The sequence below is a fragment of the Leptonotus elevatus genome, chromosome 10, assembly GCF_054856555.1.
Source record: "Leptonotus elevatus isolate MCC_2025b chromosome 10, RoL_Lele_1.0, whole genome shotgun sequence".
NCBI lineage: Eukaryota > Metazoa > Chordata > Actinopteri > Syngnathiformes > Syngnathidae > Leptonotus > Leptonotus elevatus.
The window spans coordinates 2722206-2736301 of record NC_141248.1 but is presented as its reverse complement, the minus strand read 5'-3'; the positions used below and the strand labels follow the sequence as shown (position 1 = coordinate 2736301).

General features: G+C 43.4%; 1 protein-coding gene across 2 annotated transcripts in view; it reads right to left on the bottom strand.

Annotated features, from left to right (window-relative positions):
• Window positions 1-14096, bottom strand: part of LOC147166742 (receptor-type tyrosine-protein phosphatase gamma-like) — a 385386-nt gene that overhangs the window by 69560 nt on the left and 301730 nt on the right. For both annotated transcript variants that reach the window (XM_086086609.1, XM_086086610.1), the window contains exon 8: window positions 13159-13351. In XM_086086609.1, coding sequence (XP_085942735.1) covers window positions 13159-13351 — 193 coding nt within the window. The remainder of the gene's footprint in view (window positions 1-13158; window positions 13352-14096) is intronic.

The window sequence follows — 14096 nt, the reverse complement described above, 5'->3', positions numbered from 1 at the left end:
GTCTCAGCGTGCAGAGAAGGATGGAAAGATGCATACCTGTGCCTTCTTGTCACGACGACTATCCAAGGCAGAGCGTAACTATGATGTAGAGGACAGAGAGCCTTCTGGCAGTAAAAATTGCCTTGGGAGAATGGAGGCACTGGCTTGAGGGGGCGAAGCATCCGTTTGTGGTCTGGACCGATCACAAGAACCTAGAATACATACACAAAGTAACTCGTAACGTCAAGCCCGACAACCTGTCACGTCTCAACGACCCCGAGCCTGTTGCTAAGGAACTAGAGACCATCCTTCCGCCGAACTGTGTGGTTGGTGCCGTGACATGGCAGATCGAGAAGGACGTTAAACAAGGAAACGGTGAGGCACCTCCACCTAACGGATGCCCGCTTAATAGACTATTTGTCCCAGTGCAGCTACGTCCACAGGTGATCCATAGGGCCCACACCTCAGTCCTTTCCTGTCAGACGGACAATATCTCCCGGTGATTCTGGTGGCCTTTCATAGAGCCGGAGGACCAAGAGTACATCGAGGCCTGCTCCGTATGTGCCCGCCTCCTCCTGTGATTGTGGATGAGGGCCCTGTCTACAAAGTGAAGCGGCTGCTGGCCGTCCGCAATCGGGAGCGGGGCAGGCAGTTCTTGGTGGACTGGGAGGGGTACGGGCCCGAGGAGAGACAGTGAAACGCCACTGCTACACTACATGGATAAAGTGATGCTACTTTGTCAAGCATCTTTTTTTTATCCTCTTAACATAACTAGATGTTTGAGCTGTGAACATGTATCTACTTAAATCCTCTGGTTTTTGGAATGATCCCACCAGGTCATCGTGGGGCTTTTCCAGGTTGGTCCAAGGGTAAGCTCGCCAGTAAATTTTGCCAGTCCATCATTTGCCAGAGGCCAGGCCACCCCTCCGTCATTGTCATTTTAACCACGCTTCCATCATGCTGAACTACAGTTCGTCATCGCTATTTTTAGGACCATCAGCCAGTCCGTTAACCACACAATCCAGATTGATAGTTGTGATTCACTCAAGGGAGTTCTTAATGTTGGGAATAACGGCATTTAAACTAACGGCGTTAGGTAACACCGTTCTTTTTTTCATAAACAGATTCATCTAATTATTCTCCCCATATTTGAAATGCCGTTATTGTATGTAAAATGCCTTGTTACAATTCATTTATTAGTTTCAAGCCTTGAAATAAGCTTTAAGTTGCGGAAAACTTGCTCTGAAAATGTCATTTGCGCACAGTTAGAAGCACTGTTGTCGGATCTCATCACAATAAAAGTGCCTTGACAGCTGAAATGTGTATTGACTTTTATTTTGGAGGTGCCGCGGGAAGCGTGTCACGATGTGACTGATGTGTCTTCCTTCTGGACCTTAACTCTTTGACTGCCAGACGTTTTCAGAAAAGGGATGCCGTCAGTGCCAGCCGATTTAAGCATTTTGACTGATTTTCAAGGTCCACAGAAAATGTTCTGTTTGGACTATGGAAACACACGTACTACCAAATGAAAGATTGGACTTTCATCTTTCATCAGAAAAAAATAGTTTGTTTCTACCTTATTCCGTTCTTTAGTAATCAACAATAGAAAATGGTTAGTTTGACCCAATTTCGCCTGTGTTGGACCAAAATACGGAGAAATCAAGCTTTTAGTGAAACGATATTATTTCATGCATTCTAGTGAATTTGACACTTCTTTTTGTCCATGAATGATGCCACAAACACCTAAATAGTGCTTTACTTCTATAAAACACTACCACCAAGAATGAAAAAGTGTTTTTTGATAGCAAAATACGTTTATTTACATTCAACAGTGTAACAATTTGACAACAATTTGGCAAACTATTTACAAATGTGTGCAACTGTGGTGCTATTTACAAATATGTGGATGTTTCAACGACAGTTTTTCTTTTTGTAACACTCTCCTGCGTGCAAAGAGACGTAACAGCATTTGCACAACAGATTGCCTCTTCGCGTGCGCCACTTTCTTGCAGGCCGTTTTTTTCCGGGGAATAGCAAGTATATACTGCAGTGTGTCATCAAGTCTAATATCAGGATCATGCTACGGTTTCGTTACGTCTCGCTTCCCCGTGTCCTTCAGTTGCTATACCGGGTGGTAGGAGATGTTCTGATCCATTTTATCCACTCCATTCATGGTGGCATCGTAGTCCAGAAACAGTGTCTTCTCCGTGATCAGACTGTACCCGCTCCTCCGATGAATATGCATTGGACTCGGGGTACTCTTCATTGTCCGATCGAATGTCCGCTTGTGCAGCTCCGCGTTTTCCGGCGTTAGCAGCGCTAGCCGGTGAGGCTTTATGACGAGAGAATAACGGCCGCGTATAGCTTCCAACTCCGGCGTCAACCTCGGGAGTGACCATCATCATCATCATCAATGTGCATTGGTCGATGCTTTTCGACTACTCTCCATCGTCCGATCGAATGTCCGCTTGTGCAGAAGTACCCGGCCGGCTATTGTGCGCGTTTTCCGGCCTTAGCAGCGCTAGCCGCGCTAGGCCGGTGAGGCTTACTACGTGATCGTAAACACGTCCAGGCTTCCAACTTTGGCGTCAAACTCGGAGTCGTCATCATCATCATCATCAATCTGCATTGGTCGATGCCAACTCTCCATCGCCCGATCGAATGTCCGCTTGTGCAGAAGTACCCGGCCGGCTATTGTGCGCGTTTTCCGGCCTTAGCAGCGCTAGCCGCGCTAAGCCGGTGAGGCTTACTACGTGATAGTAACAGGCCAAAGCTTCCAACTTTGGCGTAGAGCTCGGAGTCATCATCGTTGACATCAATGCGCTTTTTAGTATTGATTGATGCTTTCCGTCTTTGAAAAAAATGCTCAAGCTGAGCTGCTTGTAACCGGTTGCTTGGTCAAGCCATTGTGGCTTGGATCAGCCATTGTCTCCTCAACACTCTAGCTCCGCCTCACGTCTTCTACTGACGCCCACGGTGGGCGGCCCATCCAACCTTGTGCAAAGAGAGTCATCGCTGCCCTCTAGGGGCCAAAACGAGTCTTTGACTAATCATATCTGCCTGATACTTTCAGCACAGCTGCCCAAGGCTTTCCTGCACCCGTTTTTGAAAAAAAAAAAAAAAAACATAGGGGACGTCTTTTAACGTCCTCGGCGCCCTTCCCTAGGTTTATGCTAAACGTTTTATAACGTTTATGGCAGTCAAAGAGTTAAGGCTTAGCATTTTAGCAAAAAGTCCATGCCCCTCGCTTAGAATTTGGGTTTGACAACTTTGACAAGAGGGACATTAATCAAAATAACAGTAGAGATTTGACTGAAAAACGTCCGCCATGAAGTGCGATTTGTTGACAATTCTGTTCCAAGAACCATTAACATCGCGACTCCACAGGCACCAAAACAGCGATAAAGAGAAGATTTTTTTGGTAAGTCATAGCGACACCCTCGCCTACTACTTCTAGTCTAATTAATAGCACCAACAATTGTATTTATCTGATTTCACGAGAAACTAAACACGTGAAAAGTGTTTAAAAAAAAAAAAGCCCCCTTGGAAAATCACACTCACGGGGGCGATGGAGTTGAGGTCTGTCGGGAGCACCGAATGAATTAAAATGTGAAATTACCAATATATTAGTTATGTAACATTTGTATGTGAATGATGCATGTTAAGCTTAGAGTTGGGCAGTTTTCTGACATAAATCAATCATTAAAACATGTTTTTAAATGTGTAGAATTATAAACTGAAAATATATCACCATACTCTTTTAATTGAACGTGTACAAAAGTATGTTTTTCAGAGAGATCAAGTGGAAGCTGATGATTGAGGAGGAAATGGAGTAGTAGTTATGGCAATAATTTTGGCCATGATAGCATTAAGCACTGTATATTTCATAACATTGGCAATTTCTTTGATATATTATTGATTATTTTAGCCCGCAACAATCATAAAAAATGCAAAAAAAGTGAAATCCTGGAGTGATTTACGAGGACTGTCTACAAATTTCCTGTCGACACCACAAATCACCATCTATCCAGTATTCATTTTATTTTTATTATTATTATGACTGCTGTAGTAATTGGCAGTGGTAGAACATACATTACCACTCAAAATGTAATGAATTATTATTATTATTATTACTATTATTGTGAGGCATTTGTGTGACATAAATACTCACAGAAATAAATAAAAACACCCTACTTACACTTACTTACACAAAACACTTAGTCTGGACGTAATTTGAATTGCTTGTATAAAAATATAATAATAATAATAATAATAATAATGATATATTTAAAAAAACACCAAAAAATCCAAATTATTTGACATAAAATAATTTTTCAAAAAAGTAGTGAAAATAGTTACTTTGCCTGGTAACAAGTTACTTTTATTATAAAGTAATTAAATTACTAACTCAGTTACTTTTTTAAGCAAGTAACGAATAACTGTAATTACGATTTTAAAGTAACGTTCCCATAACTGGAAGTTCTTCACATTATCAATCTGGAACTTCACTCGGCAGATCTGTTCGGGAAAGGAGGGACTTGCTGTACAATACGTTGAGCTGATTGGACGATGCGGCATCTTTAGCACAAAAATGCATGAAGCGCCTCTCACTGTTCAAATTCAATAAGAAAACGGTGAGTAATTCTGAGAGAACTGAATTAATTGCAGCGTCCATTCGTCTATGATAGGTTTGTTGATTTTTTATATTATTGCATTGTTGCATTGAGACAAACCAAACCCTGATGTTTGGTGATAACACCCGGTCACAGTAATTTTCTCCAAAAATCAGTGTTTCAAGTGGAATAAACTAAGTGTATATATCTATCAGTAACAATTCATAATTGTTTTATGAATTGTTATGAAATTACTGATTCAATGATTAAAAAAATGTAACCATATTTCTATTGGGTTAACATTTCTTTTATGTGAAGAAGAGTATGAAAATTTTGAAAACAATATGTACACTTTATTATAAATTGAGATATAAATTGCAATATAAAATATGCGAATAAGTGCAATTAATCATGAGTTAATTATTGAAGTCATGCGATTAACTATCCATTATCCATCCATTTACTACCGCTTATCTGGGGTCGGGTTGCAGGGGCAGCAGCTTTAGGAAGGGAGCTCAGACTTACCTGTCCCCAGCCACTTCAACCAGCTCCTCTGGCGGGATCCCAAGGCGTTCCCAGGCCAGTCGAGAGACATAGTCTATCCAGCGTGTCCTAGGTCGTCCCCGGGGGCCTCCCGCCAGTGGGACATGCCGGAAACACCTCTGCAGGAAGGCGTCCAGGAGGCATCCGAACCAGATGCCCGAGCCACCTCAACTGGCTTCTCTCCATGCGGAGGAGCAGTGGCTCGACTCTGAGTCCCTTCCGGATGACCGAGCTTCTCACCCTATCTCTATGGGAGAGTCCGGACACCCTACGGAGGCAACTCATTTCGGCCACTTGTATCCGGGATCCTGTTCTTTTGGCCACGACCCACAGCTCATGATCATAGGTGAGGGCAGGATCGTAGATTGACCGGTAAATCGAGAGCTTCGCCTTTTGGCTCAGCTCCTTCTTCACCACCACAGACTGATACAGAGCCCGCATCACTGCAGACGCTGCACCGATCCGCTTGTCGATCTCCCGCTCCCTCCTGCCCTCACTCGTGAACAAGATCCACTTGGAGCTGGATCTCATCCCCGACACGCAGAGGGCACGTCACCCTTTTGAGACTGAGGACCATGGTCTCAGATTTGGAGGTGCCCGATCCTCATCCCAACCGCTTCACACTTGGCTGCGAACCGCTCCAGTGAGAGTTGGAGATCACGGCTTGATGAAGCCAACAGCACCACATCATCTGCAAAAAGCACAGATGCTGTACTGAGGCCACCAAACCGGACTCCTTCAACGCTTTGGCTGCACCTAGAAATTCTATCTATAAAAGCTATGAACAGAATCGGTGACAAAGGGCAGCTTTGGCGGAGTCCAACCCTCATTGGGACCGAATCCGACTTACTGCCAGCAATGCGGACCAAACTCTGACATCGGACCAAACATCCCGTAACAGGGGGCTTGGTACCCCGTATTCCCGAAGCACCCGCACAGTACTCCCCTGAGGGACACGGTCAAACGGCTTTTCCAAATCCACAAAACACATGTAGACCGGTTAGGCGAACTCCCATGCACCCTTGTGGACTCTGCTGAGGGTGTAGAGCTGCTCCTCCTGAATCCAAGACTTGACTTCCCGACGGACCCTCCTCTCCAGCACCCCTGAATAGACCTTACCAGGGAGTATGAGGAGTGTGATCCCTCTATAGTTGGAGCACACCCTCCAGTCCCCCTTCTTAAAAAGAAGGACCACCACCCCGGTCTGCCAATCCAGTGGCGCTGTCCCCGATGTGCACACAATGTTCTAGAGGCGTGTCAACCACGAAAGCCCCACAACATCCAGAGATTTTAGGAACTCTGGCGGATCTCAACCACCTCCGGGGCCTCCCAACCACCCCAGTGACTTATAGGCACGACCTGGGTTTGAGTCCCATTTACATCACTTATGGTTCAGTTTACTTTATTATTATTTTTGCTATTTAAATGGCCGATAGAGGTCGCTAAACTAGAATACATACACAACACTTGATCGTATTTTGGTGCATGGTAAAACGACCAATATGGTCATATTGTGTTGGAGGACTTGTTGACCTTGAATGTTAAATTGACCACAGCCTCATTTCCGGTGAAGGAGAAGCTTTCCAATTTTCCAGGGTATTGTCATCAGGAGCTGTTTAAAACCAATGTTTTAATTAAGAACGTTCTATTTCAATAACCTTACCTCTGGTAGATGTGTATTTTACATGTTTGACCATATATTCTCATGTTAAAAGCAGAAGCTATCCTGTTTTGTTGTTGGGGTGGGTGGAGCCACAAAGGCTAACTTTTGAACATTCGGCACAACAAATGTCAAGGTGGGTAATGAGTTAAGTTATTAATTTGCTAATTAAAATTGACTTTGTTGTGTCTAAATAAACTGCTTATTTATAACCTATTTATAAGCCATTCGGTCATCCAAACGGTAACAATATACTATGTAATTTTTGGGAAAAATACTGCAAATAATTTTCTTATAGCATGTGTTTTGTGTGCCTTTCTTCCCTTCAAAGGCTGCAATGTGCTGGTTACTGTAGAGCAGTGGTTCGCAACCTTTTTTCAGTGATGTACCCCCTGTGAAATATTTTTTCAGTCAAATACCCCCAAACCAACTCAAAGCACTTCTGATTGGGAAAAAAAAGACTTAAAACTTAAAAGTGCAGCGCCATCATTGTCTGATTTATGCAACTTTGAACTCTATTTGTATTTATGTGGTCTCTTGAATGATTTGGAAATAAAATATATGACTAAAAAAAAGAAGAAAGATATACCTAAATTTAATTATAAATAAAAATGTATGCACATAAAAATTATTATCAACAAAGTGTCCTTCTTTGGGATCATAGTAAAGCTCTGTTCTCAAAAAGAAACAATTAACTGAATTTTAAATAAAGTTTTCAAGCAATGACAGTGATTGTAGGGGGGGGGGGGTGATTGTAGGTAGCATATGACACATTGGGTCAAACCATTCTAGTATGGGGAAGATGCTGGGTTTTTGGGATCATTGAAATTGAATAGCCTACTGAACATAAAATTTATTTTATGAACTTACATATACTTTTAAAATATATTTTAAAATCTCACGTACCCCCTGGAGTGCCTTCACGTACCCCCAGGGGTACACATACCCCCATTTGAGAACCACTACTGTAGAGCACAACAGGGTGAGCAAATGGGTCAGGGTACCAAAGACTGAGGGATGTACAGGTGCTCATTAAAAATGATTAGAATATCCTCAAAAAGTTGAATAATTTCCATAATTCCATTCAAAAAGTCAAACTTTCATAGATTATAGATTCAGGTCCAGCAATTTAAGCGTTTTCAAGTATTTATGTGCATAAGTGACGCAGCAGGATTTGCGCCACAGATTAGTTTCACTGCGATTGCCCCTTCGCGTGCAGACCCTACACTTTCTAGCCGGCCTTTTTTTCCGGGGAGTAGCAGGTATATACAGCAGTGTGTGTTTGGCCATGTTGTCATCAAGTCTACTCTCAGGATCATGATACGGTGACCTGGTGTTACGTCTGGCTTCCTCATGTCCTTCAGTTCCTATACCGGGTGGTAAGAGATGTTCTGATCCATCTTATCCACTCCATTCATCTTGTCCAAAGAGAGTCATCGCTGCCATCTAGTGCCCATAAATAGTCATTATACTAACTCGATCTGCTTGATACTTTGAGCACAGCTGGCCAAGGCTTTCCTCCACCCGTTTCCATTAAAAAACATAGTTAACGTCGTTTAACGTTTTTGGCGGCACTCATTTGGATTTTACTAAACGTTATTAAACGTCAAAGAGTTAAGCATATTTTCGTAATTTTTTTAACGCAACCCTCCCAGGTTCTTGGTTTGACCCATAGCAACACCTTTGACAACGAAAATGCTGTTCTTCGACAATCTTTGGAAATCTTCGAAAATGACGTCACACAGGGGAGTTGCGAGGGTAGTCAGCCATTGTACTGTGTTGTTGATAGTCCCCTTGCATTGTTATTCGGTAAGATGACACGGCGCTGTTTGGCGGTGTACTGTTTTCAGTAGTGGCCAAAAGATAATAGGGCATGTAAATGGACCGCTTTCGTCTGTGTGGGAGCATTTCTGCTGATAGACAGCGGACCATTGTCGACGAAATCCGGCCCTGGTTGAGGACTTGCAGGCATGAGATGCGTGTCTATTGGGTTCTCATGAATTCCAGTCCGCAATTAGGGCCAAGTTTCCTGTATATAGTAAAGCGTATGGTGTCATTGCTTTGGCTTCTAGTGATGCGCATGACAGTTCTTTTAAGTGAACTGAATCTTTAGAATCAGTTCATTAAAAAAACTGGGAAAAAAAATGTTCAAAAGATTCGTTCATCGAATCGTTCACTCACTGAATCATTCCTGAACCGGAATTGGCAACACGTTCACTCACTGACTCGTTCACTCGCTGATCAGCGTTGGCTAACGGCAATAGCATGGGAGTACGTTCGCCTGTGTCTGATGCTGGCCGCTGATTGGTTGTTTGCGAAGATTGACGACATGAGCATGGCTGAGCTCAAATGAACTGAGAAAGGAACAAATCACTTCAGGAAGTGATCCGTTCACTCACGCTCACTGAAAAGATTCGTTATTTTTTAACTTAACGTACGTGAACGACACAAAACTATTGGCTTCATGTAACGGAACTGCTCGACTAGAGCAAGTTACGCCACAATTTGTGAATGGATGTGCAGGCTCTCTGTGTGCAATGCAACTAAAATGGTTTTGAAGCTCCAGCACGTCTGGCAGCTTGATGAAGAGATCCTCTTATGGTTTTCATCAGAGATAAGCATGCCACCACACATACGCACGCACGCGCTTGCGCACGCACGCACTCACGCACCCACCCACCCACCCACCCACACGCGCGCGCGCGCGCACCCACCCACACACGCACCCCACCCACGCACACACGCGCGCGCACACATACACGCGCACCCCCACACGTGCACACACACACACACACACACAGAGGAATGGGGAAAAGAGGCTATCTTTGGGCCAGCAGCACAGTGACCAACTGTTGATCGATGGCCCGGTCTTGATTATAGGTTGGACTGTACGATTTTGTGCTTGGGGATGGGGAGAACTTGTTAAAGACGAAGCTCTTGTTACATGCAACCGTATCTGTCACTACAAAATGAAAATCTGTTGCATGTATTTCTTATAAAGAATGATGCACATATTTGATCTTTTAATATATTGTATTCCATTTAGGGACACATATCTTCCCCCCAAGCAAACAAAGACATCTAAATAATCAGTTTCAGAGTATTGTATTTAAAGCAGCTCTAAATAAGTTTTTAACCCTCTATTCATATTTTCATAATTCTGCTGATGAAGCCATTGATTTACAGCTAGATTAATGAAACCTTTACTGGCACTAAACAACTTTGAGAAGGCATGGTGGGAAGACTGCCACACAAAAAAAAAACTACAAACGTGCAGACTGCTTTATGGCATACGTCGTCCCACTTTTCACGTTTGTTCCAAAGACGGAAGTCGAGTCGAACGTCTACTCACGATTACTGTTGTCATGAAGAAGCTACAACACAACCCCAAAACAAAGATTTTTGTCTGAGGACACAAAAAATTTAATTAAAAAGGCCTACCTGGATAAAAGCACAGTACACAAATAATATTGGCCCTCGTTCCACTACCTGGCGTGTGGTCAACCGACGCTGCCCTTGCGGGGACTCGGTTATTTTTAGTAGGTAGCTTTCCATGCTCAAATCATAATGATTATGCTAATGTTAGCTATTGGAAATTTACGTGCTTGTAAATAATCATCAGCTTGGTAGTTCGCTCTTCCACACTCACCGGACGAAGCTACGCAAAACTCCAAAATACTGTAACAAACTAGGTTGTAATATGTGCTTTCTTCTTTTTGAAGTGCTTGTAAATGCATCGCGGGAAGGGAGGGGGTTGAGCGCAGCCGTTTGTGTGTTGACAATAAAGAAGGTAAGCTAAACCAACGTCCACTTGTTAGTTAACATACTTGAAAAAAACGTGACAGTGCTGTATAAAGAAAAAAATTATAAAATAAATAACTTTATCGCCATACACACAGCTACTGCAAACAGAAATGTATTTTAATCCAACTCTAGGTTACTGGGTGATGAGGATTGCACGACGCTATGCGCTGGTCCTCATGGGAAATATGGTCACAAACACTACCGCTTTTGTCCATATGGTGCAACCATAAGCCGCCACATTCACACTCTCTCTCACACTCTCTCTCACACTCTCTCTCACACTCTCTCTCACACTCTCTCTCTCTCTCTCTCTCTCTCTCTCTCTCTCTCTCTCTCTCTCTCTCTCTCTCTCTCTCTCTCTCTCTCTCTCTCTCTCTCTCTCTCTCTCTCTCTCTCTCTCTCTCTCTCAACCCTTTAGGGCGTGCTGGAGCCGCCTGTCCAAGCTGTCTTCGGGCAGTAGGCAGGGTACACCCTGAACTGGTTGCCAGCCAATTGCAGGACACAAACAGATAAACGGTCATTCACAGTCACACCGAGGGACAATTCAGAGTGTTCAATTAACCTACCATGCACGTTTTTTCCAAATGTGAGAGGGAAACGTACCCGGTGAAAACCCGCACAGGCAACCGGAAGAACATGCAAATTCCACCCAGGAAGGCCGGAGCCCGGATTTGATCCCACGACCGCTGCACTGGGAGGTAAACTTGATTCTCTCAACATTTGGAAGACAACTTCTGCATTGGATCTAGTCAGATCTTGAAAGTGAAGCAAATATTGTGGCTGAATAAACACAATTACTCCACAGTATTTTGTTGCAGAGGGTATGCATGTGGTATGTCTGTCCTGCTCCGCAGCTTCCCCCACCCTGCACATCTCCCCTCAACCTTTAGTGTAAAGAATAAATCCACTTATACCTAATGTGTCTCAATGCAGTGCTCAAGGACAAGATCAAAGCATTCAGTACATGTTAGAAAAGCCTACGGAACAAGGCTTTTTGTGTGTGCATGCGTGTGTGTTGGGGGGGGGGGTCTCTGCATACATCGAGGTGATGCACCTCTCTCTGACTTGACCATATGGAAGAGAGTGGGTGATGGAAAGAAGGGAATAAAATCTGTTGACATAGTTGACACAACACAGATGCTTGGACGTGTAACAAACACACAAACTTTAAGAGGAACACACACACACACATGCACACACGCACGCACACTCACACACACACTGCATAATATGTGGTGTTGTTTCAGTGGTAATGAGGCAGGAACAAGAAGGGGACTGGTGTGCCTCCCACTGCCTTATGCTAGGGGACTTACCCAGCTCACTGGTGAAATGACAGAGAGCTATCCAAGACCACACAAACATACACATGCACGCACACGCGCACACACTGAGTAGTCAATGGTTTCCTCTTTGCAACTAAGTAACACTAAATAGCCTTCATTTATTAACATTAGGAACTGTCAGCAATTTAGTAAGAAAAAAAAGGAACAGTAATGAGACTTTATAGATTAGCAAGTTGAAAAAGAAATAAATAGACACAGCAACAAATGAGAGGATGGAGAAAATATTGAGGGCCTGATTTACTAAAATCTCAGATAAAAAAAACAATAACAAAAACATTATTCAACCAAAACCTTTATATTTAGGCAGAAAAAAAAACATTGAGTCTGAGGTCTTGTTATTATAAGGTTGGAAATTAGCGTATTCACATCGTAATTTGCGAGTCAAAATTCACATTTTGCTCCTCATACTAAGCAATTGAAAAGCAAAACTGTGAACGGGCGGTAATGCATGGATTTAAGCAAATGAAACCATGAAAACCTCCACCAAAGAGGGGAGCCGTCGACCCCGGCCAGGACAGAGTAAGCACAACCCCCCAGGGCCCCCCAGACCACGGCAGCGCCAAGGCACAACCCCCGGGCCCCACAGGGGCCACCGGCCGGAGAGCAAACCCAGGTGCACCCCCCACCCCAACACGGCCCGCGCCCAAAGCAGGTCTGCCAGGCACCCCACCGACCCACAGCCCCCATTCCCCCCACAACCCACAGCTGCCCCCCACCCACAGCCGCCCCACACCCGCCGCCCACCACAACCCAGCCCAAGCCACCCCCAGACCCCAACCATTAGTCCATGACGGCGAATTGACATACATGTCAACACTAAAAATGAACACTAAGATCATTACTCGACTGTTAGCTCAGTAAGTTAGACATTAGTCTTTCGACCGACAGACACTGGACAGTGCATTTCTCTCTGGAGATCCACCCATGAGATTATATTGTACCCCAGAAGGCAGACTCAGGACATTACCAAGCTTCCATGTTTCGCAATAGATACAGTATTCCTCTCGCTTGCATGCTTCATTTTTGAGTCTGTAAACGTGGTGGCTGTTAAAAAGCTCCAGTATTGTCTAAAATGTTGTGGCTTGTTGTTTCAGTCATTTATTATGGGTGGGTTTTTTCCCTTAATAAAAGGGTACCAAAAATAATGTCAATGTGTACACACATGAAACTATTTGTCACAAATTGAGTGCATGTACCTTAAATAAGTCCCACCTACCTCTGGAAGACTCTGCGCCAAAAGGCCCACTCCCGCTGTGCGACAGGTCAGAAAGCCAGGCGTCTTTGACTGCTGACTTGAAAACATGGCGGTTGTCCAGGCTCTGAATGGGTCTGAAGTTGCTGCGTAGATATTCCACCGATTTAACATGGTCCTGTTGCTCCGTGGTGAAGATTGAGTAAAAAGCCTCTAACTGGTGACAGATAGCCAAGACGCATATAGAAAAGACACACAGAAAGAAAATGAGAGAGAAATATAATTTTAATCGACTAAATAAAAACATAATACTGTATAATGATTTGTAAATTCCTTACAAGCTATATTCAAGTGAATAATTTAGCTTGAAATATATTTAAGATACAAAATGATGAACATTACTGTTTTTTGTCCTCGAAAGGCTCAACTGTTCACAAACAAGGATGCACGAAGTTCACCACTTTGTGAACAATAGATACTTTTTGGGGGGGGGGGGGGTTATACAGTGCTATAACGCAGTTCACTTTTCGCGGCCTCGCGATATCGCAGATTTTTATCAGTGCAGTAGTGCATTTTTTTTTTTTTACAGTAGTGTACCTATTTTTACAAATTTATGAAGGCTTTAACAATGAGAATGTTCAAACAAGAGAGAAATGTGAAAAACTGTAAATGCCTCGATTAGAAAAGTGTATAAACTGGTAAGGGTTTTTTAGATCCTTAAAACATTCATAATAAATGCAAAACATAAATCTAAATACTTCGCGGATTTCATTTGTTGCGGATATTTTATGGAACCTAACCCCACCGGAAAACGAGGGAAGACTGTGTTTCGAACTTCAAACTCATCGTGCGGCACTGCGGCAGGCTTTACGTTCTTGAAAAACAACTGCACAAGAAACTAAGACATGGTAGCCTTGCAGGTTTTACTACGCAAATTTTTAGATTTTTTTTTTTTTGAGCAG